Source organism: Bubalus bubalis, chromosome 8 (genome assembly GCF_019923935.1).
Source record: "Bubalus bubalis isolate 160015118507 breed Murrah chromosome 8, NDDB_SH_1, whole genome shotgun sequence".
NCBI classification, from domain to species: domain Eukaryota; kingdom Metazoa; phylum Chordata; class Mammalia; order Artiodactyla; family Bovidae; genus Bubalus; species Bubalus bubalis.
Window position 1 is genome coordinate 71,867,549 of NC_059164.1, and position 18,420 is coordinate 71,885,968.

Here is an 18,420-nt window from a genome sequence, read left to right on the forward strand (position 1 = left end):
TTCTGTCTCTAAAAAAAAAAAAAGAGTTGTAGGTAGGCATCCAGTTGTTGGTGATGTAAGTATGTGGTAATGAAACCTTAGGTGATGTCATTCCTTCCCTCCTCAGGGAATTGTTGAAGTAGAACACCCCACATTTTCTCCCTGATAAACTGTCTACATCGTTGTTTCTTCTGTCTAGCTGGGGACATTCAGTCACCTGTTGTCATGCTAGGGTGTGGGTTTTTGGGGATGTTCCCATATGAGAGCCCATGGAAATGACATCCCCACTCACAAGAAATGGCTGGCCCGTGGCCTTATCTCTAGGCTGAATGGGGTGGCTGTGAAGACTGTAGCCTTGGGGACATCGTGTGAAAGGTCTGCTTGGTTCCATCTGCTGTGGAATGGTCACATGATCATGGAGCAGATCCCTACAGTATAGGCAACCCCTATCTCTGGGATGGCTTTGTGGGCTGTGGACAATGTAACAAGCAGATCTGTCTGTCAGCAACCCCTCTGTTACAGCCATCCAGATATGGCCAAGGTCACGCCTATTCCTAAAAGCGATGGCTTGGCAATTCTTTGCTGCTCTTTCCTCACTGGATTAATTGTGGCCTTCAGGTTTTCCCAGTGTCGTTCCTTTGCTTTTCTCTTCTTTATGTGAGCTGTAACTTAATATTTAATCTTTTTAACCATTTGTGAAGAGACTGGGCTCACTGAAGCTGAAGTCTGAACTCTTTTCTACTTTGCACCATCATCTGAGCATCAATTGAGATCTTCTCTCCCTCAGATGCCGTGCACACCTCCTGGCTAACCATTCATTATAATTTGTCTCCATCAGCAGGTGCCATCCATAGCAGAGATCCTCACAGTTGGGAGATTTGGTGTTTTTTTTTTTTAATGAAAAGGACATATAAAGCAGACCTAAAACAGATAACAGAATATTTCCATGAAGAGTCAAGAGAACATATTGAGAAAATCTGTAGAGAAACACCCACTTAGTTCCTTAGCTGTTTCTCCTTCTCCCCAACTCAGAAACCCCTTAGGTATCCTACTATGATATGCCCCAGGTCTCCTGTAAAAATGGAATTTGGACGGAAATTGGATGCAGCTGATATCACTCTGGTCTTAGCTTTCTTTATTCATGTCCATAGTAATGATACCCAGATCATATTGCCTGGAAACATATTTTTTCAGTTTGATTTCTTTTTTCTTTTTTAAAAATTGGTCTTCCTTCTCTGGTGAACTGAATGGCACTTCTCTTTGATCACGCCAAGCTTGTTTTCAGTCCATTAAGGCAATTACTGAACATTTTAGAAATTATATATGAATAGGGCTGCTGTAAAGAAATGGTGGCAGAGGCCAGGAGAGGGAAGAGATGAGGGAATCAGGGAACTGACACCCTGCCCTGGATGCATTGTTCTACTCTGATGTGTCAGCTCCTGAGAGCGGCTATTGTTTAGGGGATAGCAGTGGATATGGAGCATGTATAGCTGACCACAGGCCTAGGGCAATGATTTTTAAGTGGGCAGTGGTGGTACTAATGGGCTCATACTTTCCTAAGGCCAATAGTTCTCAGCTTTGACTGAACAGAATTGTCTGAAAGACTTTTAAAAATATGCTGATGCCTGAGTTTCATGCAAAGCAATTTAGATTCAGTTGATCTGGTGTGCTGTCTAGGCTATGGAATTTTCAAAATGTCCTCAGATCAATGAAATGTACAGCAGAGTTGAGAACTACTGTTCTAGATGACTGTATCAGAATCTTGGGGAAAACAAGTGTACGTGTAATTTTAAAAAATAATTTTTTAAATTATTCCTCTTGAGATACCATATTTAATTTATTCACAATTTCAAGTAATCTTAAATGAGGCTGTGAGGGTTTTTTTTTTTTTTTTTTGTATTAAAGGGGGCCATTGTTAGAAAGGCTGAGACTCAGGCTTAGAAGAAAGAGAGAGCTAAAAATTAGATTGTTTATTTTATGTATCGATAAGACTTGACATCCACAATCACATCAGCACAGATGGAATCACTGAACCTTTTTCATCATTGTGGCTCAGAATGCATCTGTTTCTTGCTTTCACAATGTGAAGTTTTGCTTTTCTCTGTTGCAGCTATGGGAGACATCCATTTAAGATCAGCTGTTTACATGTGATACATCGAAACTGTTTACTTCAACTTTTATACAAACCCAGCCTCATGGAATCACTGCAAATCTATCTGCTCTTCAGACAATTCGAAAACATCTCTGAGAAGCCACAGAGGAGAGGAAGCCAAGCTTCACATCTGGATACCATTTTCTTTTTGTCATTGGCTTAGGATTTAACTGAACCATGAAAAGGACTACTGAAATGTTACACTATAACATGGAACAACAAAGGTCCTGGTATGTTAATCCGCATGACAGATATATGTAGAACTATCACTAAAATTAACTCACATGACCCAAATGTAGCAAGTTACCAAGGGACAATAGTGGATTCAGAACTTGACATTCTGAAGCACATCCTCATTGTAGAAAGTCAGTAATGCTATGTGCATGAAGCTTCTGTTTCTTGTTTTCGACATTTAAGGAAACAACATCCCTAATAGAAACTAGCATGCAGGGCTAAGGCATATAGGATTTCTTCTACAGGACTTTAAAGCTTGAGAGGCCGATATCCCATATGCTAACTGTAAACATGTATTTTTCTTTTTTCTTTTTTTACTTTTCATATTTATATCAGCATACAAGGACAATTGTACATATGTAAACATTTTAAAATTAAAAAAAAAAAGCAGCTGTTACACACAAGTGTATTTTGCCAAATGCCTAAAAACAATCAGTCACAGTCACGTCATTGTCATCCATCAACTGTTCTTTAAAGATTATAATCGGATGATGTTGTAAATACCGTGATCAGGGCTGTATGTGTGTCTCCCCTTAATTGATGTTTGTCCAAACCATGTGCTAGCCTTTTAAAGTGTGCACAGTCTGGAGGTAGTTTTATTGAACAAGAAAACAAAATGTCAACCAAACTTAGGGCCTCCACAGTTTGCTTCCTGCCTCCAGGTGCTCTGCTGCCTGTTGGCTGGCCCCTGGGGATCCTCCAGCAGGTCCATCTTCTTTCTGGGGGCTACAGTGCCTGCCTCAGCAGCTGTTCTTTTTCGGTACCAGAGCACATCTGCTAGTCTCACCCCAGGGGGCCTGTGAGCCCCACAGCAGTGTGTCCTGCTGAGATCAAACAAGTGCACCAAAGACACAGGAGACCACGGCTGCTAATGCGTTAGTAACTCCCACCTTGCCAATACTCCAACCCTTTGTGGCCTAAACTTTTGTTCTTTAAAAAAACTTTTTAGCCACCCTTATCTGTGATGTGAATGACTTGTTTAAAAAAAATAACTTTTACACAGTTTATTAAGGGTATTTATCATCAGTGGGATGTGAGTCCCAACAAGTCATTCTGCACTGATTTGTAAATAAGACATGGACGGTTCTACAAGGTGGGCTGGGAAGCCTCAACAGGCCACAGAGGGTTCAAAGAAACCTAAAACCACAAAAGTGAGCAACTGTGAAGTTACCCAAACAGCTGGCACGGGGAAGAATCTGATGTCCTGAACTATTTTTTTTTTTAATCCATAGAAAAGTGAGAAATCTATGTTAAATCCCCCTCTTTAAAACCAAAGTTCCATAACTATCATCATGCGGCTCTATCATTCTTAAAGAAAATTTCTCTCCAGAGGCTAACTTAGTGAGCTCAGAAATGGATGGGATCAATCAAATGCTTCAATGGGACGAGTACTTCTGAATTTCCATATTTTCTTTCCTTTTTCTTGAGAGGAATGAAATCTGCAGACAAGATTTCAGAAATATCCTCTACGTTTGATCTCTCCCAGTATTGTCCGAGAACAAAACCCATTTCATCTCTTAAGTATAATCATCTTGGAGTCCCAAACTGAAGGGCCCCATTAGAAGGCAGCATTTTCTACTCTATCTGTTTATGTCTTCTATAATGGACCTCTCTTCTGAAAGTCTTTGAAAACATTTGTAAAGCAATTTAATTATCCCAAATGATACCGTATAAGCAGCATTTTTCATGACAGGAAGGGATGTGATTGTCGAGACCACAATAAATGATCCATCAGACACAAGTTTGAGTGGGTGTTGGGTGATGTTGCCACATGGCTCAAACTAAGGACAGGAGGGCAGACAGATTTAAAGATGTAGCAAATAAAGTGGCTTTTGACCAAGATCACTTTAATGTGCACTGAATGTTTTCTGGTACTGAGTGTATAAAAGCTAATGTTAGAAGTTTTATTTTGACTATAAAAGAGTTTATAGATTTGAATGTAAGGTACCTCATGTAAATATGCTTCCTAGTTATGGTTACACATCCCTCATTTGAAAGAATCCACAAAGGATTAGCCATGTAGTCAATGAATCCCCTTTACCTTTCTCACTCTTTCCTCATCTTCTCAATTTATTTTTACATGAAGATTATTATTTCAAGTGAAAATCATTATTTGTGCCTTTGGGAGACATGGTTGCTCTAGACGTATACAGTTTATAGTCATCTTCCTCGATAATAACCTTCATATGGAACTGAATGAAAAGTGTTTCGTTTGCAGAGAGACTACGATTTTATAGTACTTTTAATGTTTTATTCTCGATTCTATTCAATCTAGGAGTGTATAAACATCCTTACAGCCATTTGCAGCATTCTTTGACACATATATAATTTCAGTGGTGAGTAGTGAGAATTCCCTATATGTGTACTCACGGTTGGCGTTCTAGATGTATTGAATCTAAATATTTATGACTGTTCATCCACTGAGACAAAGAGAATGGAGCCATGGCAGTAAACACAAGCACAGCATTCTTCTTTTTTTTTAGTATCTATTTTGGAGAGGAACTTTGAGGCCACATAGCAGTCTGCATCATAAAACTAATGTTTATACCCCTCAGTCAACTATAGGACCATTATGAAAAGCAGAGAAAAGCAAATTTTGGCCTTTGTGTCCCATTGTATGCCTTTTCCCTCTCTTTCTAAAGTTTTGTGCATACATAAGTCTTCAGATCGGACAACTCTGCAGCCTGAGATATTCAATCTATCCATAGTCATTACAGTGTAATATGCTCTGATTTAAAGCAACAGAGGGTTCTCCACTAAGAGTGTCAACAGAGGTGTGGTATCACGGAGCCCTGAAGGAACTTACTAGTCAGATGAACTGGCTCCGTGTTCAGCCACTCTTTAGGGAGGAAGTGGCGTACTCTTCTGGAGTCTCCCAGTTAGAAAGTGGCCCGCATGCCACAAGCAATCTGTGGAAAGGGATAAACTGCTCAAACATTGCAGCATTAGGAAGGCTTGCAATATGTGGTTGCTGTATTTTTTTTTTTTTAAAGAAATACAGTGCTTTTCCTTAAAAAAAAAAAAAGTTGACTAATAAAGTAAATGTAAGGTTAAAATGCCAAAGCTATTTTTCAGCTTGATATGTAGGTGCTTTAAGTGATACTACAGTTTCTCTCTCCTGCCTACTGCCCCACCCCCTTGCTTTGAAAAGGCTTTCCAAATTGTGTTATTACATAAAGTCAATCTAGCATAGATTTCTGAGTGTAAGATTGATAGGGTTTCTAAAAGAAGTTGCTGAAAAGATAAAATCAGGTACTGTGTGCACTTCCACAGAAAGACTATGTTTGAATTCCCAGTCTTGCATCTCTTTTTTCTGTTGATCCCCTTGAAGTTTTGCATAATTTAATCCTGTCCATTGTCTCAGATCTCTTGTGGCTCCTTTACCTTTTAAGATTTTCTCCTTTACTTTTTATAGTTACCTATGACCCAGAGGAAATACTTTATTTTTGTTCATTTTTAGTGTTTCAAAATCATTTGCTCATTTATTGATCTTAGCCCTTCTTCATATCCTGTTGTCATGTAATTCTATGTTAACATATGTATTTCAGTTCAGTTCAGTCGCTCAGTCGTGTCTGACTCTTTGCGACCCCATGAATCGCAGCACGCCAGGCCTCCCTGTCCATCACCAACTCCCGGAGTTCACCCAAACTCATGTCCATCGAGTTGGTGATGCCATCCAGTCATCTCATCCTCTGTCGTCCCCTTCTCCTCCTGCCTTCAATCTTTTCCAGTATCAGGGTCTTTTCCAATGAGTCAGTTCCAATATAAACATATATTTAGTGCTTTAAATATTTCCTTGTGTTATTCAACATGATAATAAATCCTTACCTAAACAGAAGACTATTTTATTTCACTTTATTTAAATTTAAAGTAAAAGGAACTTACTGGAATTTACTGAGTAGTTTGCCAGGAATATGGGAAGAGGACCACTGAATAAAGGCAGTGAGAGAATGAAGGGAGGCAGGCTAGCCCCTCCACAGCCTAGTAGGCCACCACCCCGTTACAGGACGCTGTTCTATGGGCAGCAATTTTTTTTTTTTTTTTTGGCCAAGCGGCATGTAGGACCTTACTTCCCCACTAGGGAGAACCTGTGCTCCTCTCACAGAAAGCTCTGAGTCTTAACCACTGGTCCCCAGGTAAGTCCCTGGGCAGCGTATTTTAAATGCAAAGGTACCAGTTGGTAAATTGACAAGAATTTTACATGAAACGTCTGACTCTCATTTGCAGCATAATGTCTACTTTTTAATGCTCCTAAGTATCTTCCCCTCCTCGTCTGTGTTTCCTTTAAAACTGATAAATGCGTAAGTGAAGTCAAGAATTTCTTATTCTATTAGCTTAAAATATACGAAGCAAACATCTCTATGGAATAGGACTTAATTGGAGGCTCAACCTTTAAATTTTTTCTCCTCTGAGATATTTTCTGAATGGATAAGACAATTCAGATTTTGGAAGCAGCAACTTTCCTCCAGCATGAGACAGCTAAGAACTTTCGCGAACAGCTTCCTGTGTTTCTGAGATTGTGAGATGCTGAGACTGTGCACCTGAAAATTAGCTGACAGGCAGCAGCCTATCCGGTTCTGTATGTTGGGGTGGGGATTTGGGGTAGGGGTTGGGGGGGGCGGGGGTCGAAGCAGCGACATCTGCTGGGAACCTTTGGCACATGCTCATAGCATATGCTCCCTGGGCAGGTGCTTTTAATTCCAAGAGGAATTTTCCAGCATGCCTGCAGAGGCAGAGCAAACAAGGATAGAGTAGGGTCTTAGAAATCGGGTATTTCTGCTTGTCAGCTTGTCAGAGTACCCCAAATGGAGCATCTTCTGGTTCAGTTTATAAGGAGAAAACAGTCAGAAACGGAACAAAAAGCTGCCCAGTATTTTTGTCCTTTTTATCCAGAATCTGACAAACCATAAGCATTCTCACTGTGGGTTTGCGAGATGTTTCCAGACCCCTTCTACTTCCAAAGCCACTCCCTGTTCAGTAGCTGTCAGACCTTTTCTCCTGACTAGGAACCTTCACTGTCATGGAGGCAAGTCCCTCTGCCTGGACTGGCACTCGTGGAACCATTGGGGGCACAGAATCGGGAGAGAGGTACGTTTAGCCTTCCGTTAGCATCTGGGCATGGATTGTGCAACTTGGGATGTCACCAAGAAATTGGTTCTCAGGGTGTGCTTCAGGCTGGAGGGCAGGTGAGAAACAGCGAGCCTTGGGAGGTTATGGGGCAGTTAGCCCTGGGAAGGAGCAGGATGGAGAGCTTCAGGGAGAGCTCAGAAGAGCACAAGTTGGCCCCTGGTGGTGTGTATTGTGTGATTAGGGCAGATCTGTGTGCTTGGTAGTTTTACTGAGCATTGGCTGTGTAGTCCTCATTGTCCAGTCACAATGGGCCAGTGACTGGTGTGGCATGTCCTGTTCCATTTTTCATAGAACCTGTATGGATCTGGAGGTGCTTAAAGGCTGCAGGAGTTTGGCTTAAGGACATCATCATTTCATATTTTGGTATCCCTGAAATCAAAACCAGAGAAAAAGTGTATTTTTTTTTTTTTTTTTTTTTACGAAAAGGCATACAATGAGACTACCAAATGTTAAGATAATGTGCTTACAAAACCATCAATATACTTTTTGAAGAATTTATGAGTTTATGAAGAAAAGGGCGTTTTCCTCTCAAGTTGAAAATACATATGCATATAATACCAATCTATATTTACTTTAGGGCTTAGCTTTTTCTTTTATGAAGTTTTGGATGTGGATTTGTGTTTTGATGATCAAGCCCTTAAAAATGCAAATAGCCCCCAAATCTTTAAATACAGCGGTGCTAAGTTATACCAGATGACACAATACAGAAAGTGCTGATAGAAATTAATACATTGATTCAGTGGTAATACAAGAGTTCTTGCTAAATTATACACTTGTATCACTGCCTGATGAGAAACCCCACTTTTCCTTTTTAATCCAGCACAAAATCAAACTGTGATTCTTTAGCTAGTCTTTTTAATGGGAAAAAATAACCCAACATCTTTGTTTTGTATGAAAGACAATTTTTTTTTTAACACTAACTTCAAAAGTGCTTAGCAAATGTTAATTCAGAATAATAAGCATGTGCTCCTTTTTTTAACTTGGTGGAAGACTTGCCCCTCCAATTTAGCATCACAAAAATACAACTCCCTTTAGAAACAGCTTTTTCACCTAAACATAGCAGTTATATGTTAGCCAGCGTAGGTCTGCACTAGTGTTTTCCACATCTGTCATCTTGGAGGGGTAATGTCCCACCTACAGGAAGTGGAAGCCACTTTATGGGAAAGTGTTAATGGCAGCATAGTTTCACTTTCGGTAATCAGATAATTAGGTGTATATAGTTTGGCTTCATTTTAATATTCTGTTCTCTCTGCTACCCTGCACTTCGGGTTCTTAAGCTACTTTAAATGTTACTACTGGGTTTTGGCAAACAGCAACTGAAATATATGGCAACTGCTTTCCAGATCAAGTGTGATTTGTTTCATGGCTGTTCAAGTTATAAAGTTGTTTTACTGTAGGTAAATAAAATCTTGCTGTTTTTAATAGGTCACTGTAACTTAAGATTCAGATTTCTGGCACAATTTTATTAGTATTCACTTCTGAAGCTAATAAGGTACCACGGTTTTCTATGTTATTCTCATTGTAACATCAATAAAGTGACTTTAAATAAAAGATTTATGTTATTTTGACGATGACTCCCTTTAATCCTGTTTTTCTCCCAGTCACTGTTTCTCTTGCAGAAGCTTTGTTGGGATACTGCTGGCGGTTCTTTCTTTTCTGTTTCATGGTGTCCTCGAATAGACCATCTGCATGGGGAGAAATACCATGATCCCTTAGTGGAGTCTGAATGGTTACTTTGTTGGGCAATTATTCCAGCTGGATGACAGATGGAGTCTTCTCTATTTATCCTCCTGCCTTATTTCAGGAACACTTTCTCCCTCAGCCTAGTAAGGATCCATTTACTGTATTCTGTGCTAGAGCCCAGGCAGTGATGCTTATTTAACGAGCTCACTTGTGTCAGACTGCATCCTGGGTGGGTTCAGTTTAGGTGCAGGAGTTCACTGCCTAGAAGAGTCTTCCACCAGCCTTTCATAGTCTCTTGAGCAGCCCTTCACCCACCAGTCTCTACCCTGGCACTTGCAGTTTCCTTGCCTTCAGCTCCTAGTCTGTGGGGGGAAAAGCAATTATAAGTAGTCAAAGTGCTATTTTGTTTTTTAAATGTTTTTAATTGGAGGATAATTGCTTTACAATGTTGTGTTGGTTTCTGCTGTACAGCAACATGAATCAGCTATAAATATACATTTATTCCCTTCCTTTCATCCCACCCCACAAAGTACTGTTTTAATGTGAGAAAACCAGAAGTCATTGACTAAGTGTTTGTATATTTATTATGAGACTAAAAAAAGGTATGGTGACTGCATATAGCCCCGTTTCTTTTACTTAAATATTCTGTTGTTCAGTCGTGTCTGATTCTTTGCGACCCTATGGTCTGCAGCACACCAGGCTTCCCTGTCCTTCACTATCTCTGGAGTTTGCACAAATTCATGTCCATAAATATTTTAGGCATATAATAATCCATTAAGATAAACACGGAAACAGTAACACACTCAGCCAAGCAAAGTCTAGCTCAAGAGATAGCAGAGGGTTTTGCTCACATGTCATGTCATGGACTGATGGCACCACCCGGAACATCACACTGAAGTGGAGCCTAGACTCTTCTTTGGCTCAACAGGAGTGAAAGCTGTGATTAATGAAATGTGACCTGCTGTGGTGTAAATCCATGCCAGCTGTCGCCAGGGACGCAGAGGGCTCCTGCAGCCACATTGGTGTGGAAGTGCTCAGAAAGAGCTGTAAGTACTTAATCATCACAAATCTCTTGACACGCCAGGATAAAGCTCTCATCTCCAATATTAAATCTTGGGGTGATTTTAGAAACTTAATCAATTCTCCATATGAGTGAAGTATTCAAGTTTGAGCTCACAGCTTCATTATGCTCCAACTAGATGCTCTAAGAAAAATGGACCAAAAACAGTTTTGAAGAAGGCACCAAGGCTGCACTGGATGTGTGGATCTATTGAGTGAAACAGAACCCAACATAAAACAGAAATAAGGCAACACAGGATTGACTTGTAATGAAGAGTGTGGCTTTAACTGTAGGACTAGAATAGATACATCAAATTTGTCAAGGGGAAGGAAACTTTCTGTGGGGCATACTGAAGACCAGGCTGTATGCTTTCAAAAGGAAGTTAGAAGTGGAGGAGATAAGGAGACTTGCTCTATCAGTAATTTAAAACTGAACTGAGTATTCCAGAGACACACAGTTTTATAATACTTTAGGTCTTACCCCAAAGCAGACTCAGAACCATGACTGATGCAGCACACTCCAGGACCTACCAAAGCAGGATGGTTCAAATCTGGTACATGGCCTCTGGACAGAAAGGGCCTTCTTCCTTACCACCTCAGTCACCTAGGAAATGACCACTGCCTTAAACCAGGATTTCCAGAGGATCCCGATGAGTGTGAAGCAAACAGGCGCTGGGACTCTGAAGGTGAGTTCCCTGCCTCCCGGGCCTCCATCCATTCTTTTCTAGACAGCTCAGGCTCAGCCAGGCTTTGTGACCTCACAGCTTACAGTATATCTGGAATGAAACCTAGGTTCCCCATGAAATTAGTATAAAGCAGGCTGACTATTCTGAGATGTAGCCTGGGTGTGATTACATGACAGAAATACATAAGTTAGAGTTTAATAGATATTTGTTATATGTGTTTATATATATATATATAGAGAGAGAGAGAGAGAGAGAGCACGGTATTTGAAAAAGTAATTAGTGGGATGAGGCTAAAGATGATTAGAAAATCTTTTATTTTTTCATCCGTTGACAATTAATTGATCATCTGAATGGTAATTCTCTAAACTGAGAGCTGAACTGCTGGCAGGGAGACTAACTTGTTTTGTCTGTTAGACTCTTGCTAAAAAGAATAAACCAGTCCACCTTTAAATTTAAGAAACACAAAGGTCTTGATGCTTATTATGCCAACACTTTTTCACATTCATTTCATATTCAACTACTTCATGAGGTAAGTACTACGTTGTTTCCAAAAATGGGGAAATTAAGGCTCTGAGATGATCGAAAATGATCAAACCACCTATCTAGTAAGAGGCATAGCAAGCATTAGAATTCAGATCTTACTTAAAAGCACATGACTTAAAATTAGAAAAAAAGAAGTTTACTATTAATATAAATGTAGTATCAATACTTGCTGCTGCTGCTGCTGCTAAGTCGCTTCAGTCATGTCTGACTCTATGCGACCCCAAAGACAGCAGACCATCAGGCTTCCCCATCCCTGGGATTCTCCAGGCAAGAACACTGGAGTGGGTTGCCATTTCCTTCTCCAATGCATGAAAGTGAAAAGTGAAAGTGAAGTCGCTCAGCCGTGTCTGACTCTTAGCAACCGCATGGACTGCAGCCTACCAGGCTCCTCCGTCCATGGGATTTCCCAGGCAAGAGTACTGGAGTGGGGTGCCATTGCCTTAATACTTGGAAAAGTAGTAGGAAGAAGGAAAATGAACTCATGATTCTGATTTCCAGGGGAAGTCACATCAACATTTTCGTATATTCTTTCCAGTCTTTCTGCTGTGTGTATTGTTAAATATGGGTGAACACATGGCGTATCAAAATAGATGTATCACTGTTTTAAAAATTAGCATTTTCTGGTTGTAAAAGCAAAGTGCAAGCATTATAGAAAACCTGGCAAATACTGACATGCACTAAAGGAATTAAAGTCACCTAGAATCCCATTAGCCAAAAAATCCCCACAATTAATATTTTCATATATTCTTTTAGTCTTTTTCTATCAATTTTTTTTAACATAGTTAACTATGTGGCTCATAATGTACAAGATTTTTAACTATAGTTACGGGCTTCCCTGGTAGCTCAGCTGGTAAAGAATCTACCTGAAATGCAGAAGACCCTGGATTGATTCCTGGGTTGGGAGGATCCCCTGGAGAAGGGATGGGCTACCCACTCCAGTGTTCTTGGACTTCTCTGGTGGCTCAGATGGTAAAGAATCTGCCTGCAATGGGGCAGACCCAAGTTCAATCCCTGGGTTGGGAAGATCCCCTGGAGGAGGGCCATGGCAACCCACTCCAGGATTCTTGCCTGGAGAATCCCCATGGACAGAGGAGCCTGGTGGGCTACAGTCCATGGGGTTGCAGAGTTGGACATGACTTGTAGAGTTGGACATGACTGAGCGACCAAACACAGTACAGAACGGAGGTCTATATGGATAATGACAAGGCAGAACTTAGTGACAGACAGTATTTGCCACTTATATTATTCAACAGGGTTTTTTTGGCCACATGGCTTGGTTTCCAACCAGGAGTTGAACCTGTGCCCCCTTCAGTGGAATCATGAGTCCTAACCCTGATTAGGACTTTTCCTAGCCAGGATATTCCCTTCAACAGCTTTTTAAGTGTGTCCATTCATAGAGCCATCAAAGTATCTATAATCCTTAAAGCCTGTGTTAAGTTTCTACCAAGGAGAATCCTGATATGGATCACCAGGTTTTTTGTGGTTTTTTTTTTTGGTATCCAAGTGGGTATAAACCATTTACATGATAAGAATACTCCACATATAAAGCTTTCACTCTGATGTAAAAGCCCTTCTAAAAGAGGGGAGACAACAGTTGTAGTCTGATGAAAAGGTTTTAGTATCTTACAATGAAAAATACATCATGTGCCTTAAACGATTGGCACACCTGATTTTACATAAGAGGCTTAACAAGAAAATAAGGCTTGACTGACAGTGGCTCAAGGAAGTTCTAAATGGTGTTTAACAGACTGGATCTTATGATAATATCATCTCAAAGCATTTATTATCAAAACAAAAAACTTCAGTTATACATAAAGTTATAAACCTTTACAAGAGCTGTTAAGGAAAAGTGGCTGTGTAAGTCTGCACACAATTGCTGAGGGCAAAGAGCAAAGGAGAACTCCAGTCGGAATGTGGATTATGTTCATACAGCTTGCTCCTGATTTAAACACTCATGACACACTGGATGAACTGCAAGAGAGAAACCAGTGTTACACTGCAGACCCCAGAACATGGAATCCACCCCTGCTTATTTTTACGCAGCTTACATTTTCGTATTCATTTAAACTGTGGGTTAAAAAAAATAGTTTAAAAAATAAGAGTAAATGATGGATGGAAAGGTTCATTTCTTGAAGCACCCTAATATAAAATCCAGAGGGTTTCCTCACATCAAACCTTCTTATAGGAAGCTGATGCTACCTTAATGCATAAAGAATTATTTAAATTCCAAATTAATATCTCACTCTAAATGTGATCATGATCAAAGGCATCTACTCACAATATAAGTAACAGTGGAATTTATACTGTTCTGGCCCATGGGAACTTCAGAGCTGCAGTCTTACCCCACTATTCTACTAGACTGCCTTTAAAATAGTTTATTCCTTTAAAATCTGCTGAATTAAAATATTCGTGTGTGTCAGTATATGGACAGAAACAGTGTTCAGAAAAGCGTGACAAAAACAGAATCTCTGATCCTTCTCCAGTAATGCAGAAACCTGAGTGTGGAAGCACCAGTTCTTTGCTGTGAAAAGTTTGCTTCACTATCACACACACAGCAATACTTTCTGCTCCTGTTCTCAGTTTTCTTTGGCTTTCTTCCACCACCAGCGAGGCCCCAGACACTGCTAATTCCTACAGCATTTCTGCAAGGACCAGCTGACGCTCCCTCTTTCAGGGAAAAGGGAACTTGGGTCTGGACATTCAGATAGACGTCCTTTAAGTGGCCCCGCGAGAGGCCGTAGCCTGTGCACTTTCCACCCCACAGGCTGCCTCTCCATCCTTGGAAACAAAGCGGGACTGTTACCTGGGAAGTTAATGCACACTGAGGGAATACACCTTTAGGCAAAAGAAGTAAATATATTTACGCAACAGCCTTTTAAAAGTGTACTCATAACTGCAGCTGCTGCTAAACCGAAAATATGTGCATGTTTGTATTTTGAATGTCACAGTAATGTCCATTCTAAAAGTGGTTTACCAATGGCTGAACAAAAACTGGAGACGCACCTAAACATCTCCCCAGCTGTGCTGTGTCTATCCAACCAAGGCCAACAAAGATAGCACGTGGTTATGCTCACACTGGTTATGTGTCTGTATCCTGACACATTTAGTGTGGCTGTACAGTAAATACAGTTTTAAATTATGACTTAAGTTTGTGCCTTTTGTCCTCAATGAAGAACACAGAAGTGCCAAGTGCAGCTTCGATCCATGCAAGTTATTTCTCAATGACAGAGGTGATTTATGTAAAGGAGACAAAAGTAGATGTAACATCTGCGTGGTGGTGTTTTTCAAGGACATTTCTTATTGAAATCTCACAACAGTCTAGTGAAGACAGCATTATTATTCTTTCCTCAAATAGTCTCTGAGCAATGAAAAACCTGCCTAAGTGATCCAGCCAATCAGTGAGAAAAGCTGGGTCTTGACCTCGTTTGTTTAATGCAACAAACAGTGGTCAATGGATAAGACAAATAAATGACATTAATAAATTTTGGATGGTGACTCCTGATCATGTAAGCCTTAACTGCTCTGGGATCCTTAAGATGCTCTAAAGAGCCAGCTTCAAAGGGATGCCCAATTGCTGTACATCTCTTTTACTCAGTTACGAATTTACTCAGACTTACATCATCATATGGGAAATTCACTACACCTTGCTGAGCAGTATCCCGTCTTCGAAAGCTGTCTGTAAAACACAACAGTAAAATTTATTAGCTTTTTTAGAACATCTGAAATCATAATAGTTAATTATGTTAGCACTGAGTTTCAAATGTAGTAACAAATTGTACAACCAACCGAGACAAAAGCCCAAAGCAAAGAAGTCAACTGTAGCAATATGAATGGATTTAATATGCAGCCAAGTAACACAGCAAGCAGAAGTTGGCCAACTGTCTTTCCTAACCTGGAGTTGGAAGAAAAGGCCTTATCCCAAAGTCAGTAAAAGCTGCACAACTTCTGAGGCCATTCCTTAATTGTGATGGAAGTACAGAATTTCAGACTTCTTAATAACAAAGATATGTTAAGAAACAGATGCCTCTCCAGTGGCTCAGCCATAACCACCTGCAATGCAGGAGACGCAGGTTTGATCCCCGGGTTGGGAAGAACCCCTGGAGGAGGGAATGGCAACCCACTCCAGTTTTCTTGCCTGGAGAATCCCATGGACAGAGAAGCCTAGTAGACTACAGTCCATAGCGTCACAAAGAGCTGGACATGACTGAGTGCACACACAGATGTATGGCGTCCTTAATATGACAAAGAGCTGTGATCAAGTACTCCATCCATTTGAGCTTTGTCCTACTAAATGAAAAGGATTTACTTAAAAAAGAAAAAGAATCTGCCCTCAAATTTGTCAGGATGCAAAAAAATTATAAAACCATACATTAAAAAGGGTAAAAAAACTAAAGAAAGAAATGGAACAGGAAAAAACATACAAAGGAAAGAAAAAGAGGAGAGAGAAAAGTAGAGATTATTGATACAGCCTCATTTAAGAAGGACATCTGAAACACAGACCACCACTTTAAATTACTCTCCAACAGGAGGAATTAGGAAGGAGGGCTACTGATGGGTAATTTCACTTTTTTCCAGTATTTCACTTTTATCAAGTAGTTCATGTTCTAGGGAGAAATCACAGAATACTGCTTATATGCTAACCAAAAATTTACCAATTAGCTTGGTACACTTATGTTATAGAACACTAAAGTCAAGTTTAGTTAGGACTTCTTTCTCCCCTCCTGAGCCACTCAGCTCTCCAGGTCTTAGTTCCCTGACCAAGGCTTAAACCCAGGTCCTGGCAGTAAAAGCACCGTCCTAACCACCGGACTGCCAGGGAATTTAGTTAGGATCATTTTAGCGGCAGGTTACTTAATATGTGGGAAGAATTTCTGAGGAAACAGAATTATTTGCCAGGCCTGCTAATAGCAATCTCAAAGCACACACCTGTTAGAGCTCGAAGCTTGACGCAACAGGCGATGTAATCATCAAAGGTGATCTTTCCATTGGTGCTGTATCGTTTTGCAATCGAATTCACAGCCTGGGGACTCAACCTAAATCCTGAAAGGAAGAAAAATCATCCAGCCAAAACAGAAAAAAAAAAAAAAAATTCCAATTTCAAGGATTAAAAGAAAAACATTAAAAATAATTTTAAGCCCAATTTTTTAGGAGAGGGCTCATTTAAATTACGGATAGGTGCTATTTCTATAAATAGAAACATAGTACTTAGTTTTATAAATTAAAGAAAAAAACAAAACCAAAAAGCTACTAGTGAACAGAGATGGAATCAGTCATACCCACCCATTGTTGTCAGGGCCTTCTGCAGTTCTTGGGGATCCACTGTTCCACTCCTGTCACTGTCGAAACTGATAAAGTGTTGTCTCCAGCCATTCAGTACAGCCCAGAGTTCTTTAAATTCATTGAAACCCATTGTGCCTGACATGTCTCTCTGAACTGTAATCAAGGATTAGAGCATCTTTATTTTGCAACATTTTCTAATGATTAAATCAAAGATCAAGGATAAGGGAATTTAATGTTCTTTCTGCTGAAAAAAAAATGTACATTCTTTTGGGCATGACAGGACAAAAAGATACTTTTTGTATATATTTTATTTTTATGATATAAAAATAAAGGCCTATGGAGAAAAAGCTCTGAGTACGTATTTTCCGTGAGGGAAAGAGATCATCTATAGGAGTGACTACAAGGAAATTAAAAGGCCATTGTGAGCTACCGGTAACAACCAAAGTGGTCTGCACCTTCTGGGTAGTCCAGGCTATGCTGCTTACCCTTCTGTCCAGGGTCCTCTTTAGCCCTGATATTCCCAAGGTAAGGCCTCCCAGACCCACTGTTTTCACTTCTGGAAAATGAGGTGGGATGAAGGCACCATACCATCAGCAGTAACTAAACTAGTCCAACAACTGTGATACGAAAAATCCCATTGCTTGAAGGTCAGTGTGACTCATGCAGGGTACTCAATGTCACAGCAAAAAAGTTGCCTTGACTGCTCTGGTTTCTATACTTGTTTGTTTATCATGCTTCCTCAAATTCTTAAATAACAAATGTTCTGCTTATTAAACCTCCTTCCTTTTTCACACCAAGTGACATCTTAAAAGGTAATGATTTTGGAAAACTTTTCTGTGGTCATTTTTCACTTTGTGTTTACTGAATATTAGTTCTTAGACAAATTCCTTCAAGGTTCTTTTTTTTTTTTTAATCCAGAATAAAGTACTCTAGACTGCCATCAAGGTAAAGGATACATCCAGCATTGAAACCATAAGCCGGCAAGTCTCCAGGTTAAAAGCTGTTAAATCAAGAAAAGTACATACATATTAATATGATTTCAAAAATTCACATTATATTGGATACATTCAAAGTAATAGGAATGTGATTATTTATACACTTTTATTCTTACATGCTGCTCAATTTATGTAAAACTAAATTCATGGAGCTTTGAAGTAGGCTTATTTTCTAGATAGAACTTCCAGAACCCAAATTTGATTTTAAAAAATTTAATAGAAATCTTTTTTTAAAAAAAGTATGGCCTAGTACTGTTAATATTTTTAGGTGTGATTCATGGCTTTTAAGTTGGGGGATAAGTGTTCTTATCTTTAAGAAAAATATGCACTGAAGTTATCTGTAGGTAGAATAATGTTAAGAGATCTGGAATCTGCTTTAAAAGAAAAAGGGTAGGTTTACAGATAAAACAAGAAGAGCAACACATTGATAACTGTTGATGCTGACGGATGGGTATGGAGGAGTTCATTGTATAATTATCTGTATTTTTGCATGCTGCTGCTGCATCGCTTCAGTCGTGTCTGACTCTGTGCAACCCCATAGACAGCAGCCCACCAGGGTCCCCCATCCCTGGGATTCTCCAGGCAAGAACACTGGAGTGGGTTGCCATTTCCTTCTCCAATGCATGAAAGTGAAAAGTGAAAGTGAAGTTGCTCAGTCGTGTCCGACTCTTAGCGACCC

At 39.9% G+C, this 18,420-nt stretch overlaps 2 protein-coding genes across 11 annotated transcripts in view; one reads left to right on the top strand and one right to left on the bottom strand.

Moving 5' to 3' along the window:
• ADAM22 (ADAM metallopeptidase domain 22) overlaps positions 1-6,029 on the top strand; it is a 236,852-nt gene extending 230,823 nt beyond the window's left edge. For all 8 annotated transcript variants that reach the window (XM_044946746.2, XM_044946747.2, XM_006055250.4 and 5 more), the window contains one exon: positions 2,090-6,029. In XM_044946746.2, coding sequence (XP_044802681.1) covers positions 2,090-2,110 — 21 coding nt within the window. In that variant the 3' untranslated portion in view covers positions 2,111-6,029. The remainder of the gene's footprint in view (positions 1-2,089) is intronic.
• A 175-nt stretch (positions 6,030-6,204) lies between these two features.
• Positions 6,205-18,420, bottom strand: part of SRI (sorcin) — a 29,212-nt gene continuing 16,996 nt past the window's right edge. For 2 of the 3 annotated variants that reach the window (XM_006055249.4, XM_006055247.3), the window contains exons 4-8: positions 17,703-17,746; positions 16,747-16,894; positions 16,393-16,506; positions 15,084-15,142; positions 13,233-13,437 (exon numbers count right to left, since the gene is read on the bottom strand). In XM_006055249.4, the coding sequence (XP_006055311.1) occupies positions 13,411-13,437; positions 15,084-15,142; positions 16,393-16,506; positions 16,747-16,894; positions 17,703-17,746 (392 nt within the window). In that variant the 3' untranslated portion in view covers positions 13,233-13,410. Of the gene's footprint in view, positions 9,181-13,232; positions 13,438-15,083; positions 15,143-16,392; positions 16,507-16,746; positions 16,895-17,702; positions 17,747-18,420 lie in introns of those variants that run through there. The other variant, XM_006055248.4, reaches the window with a different exon arrangement.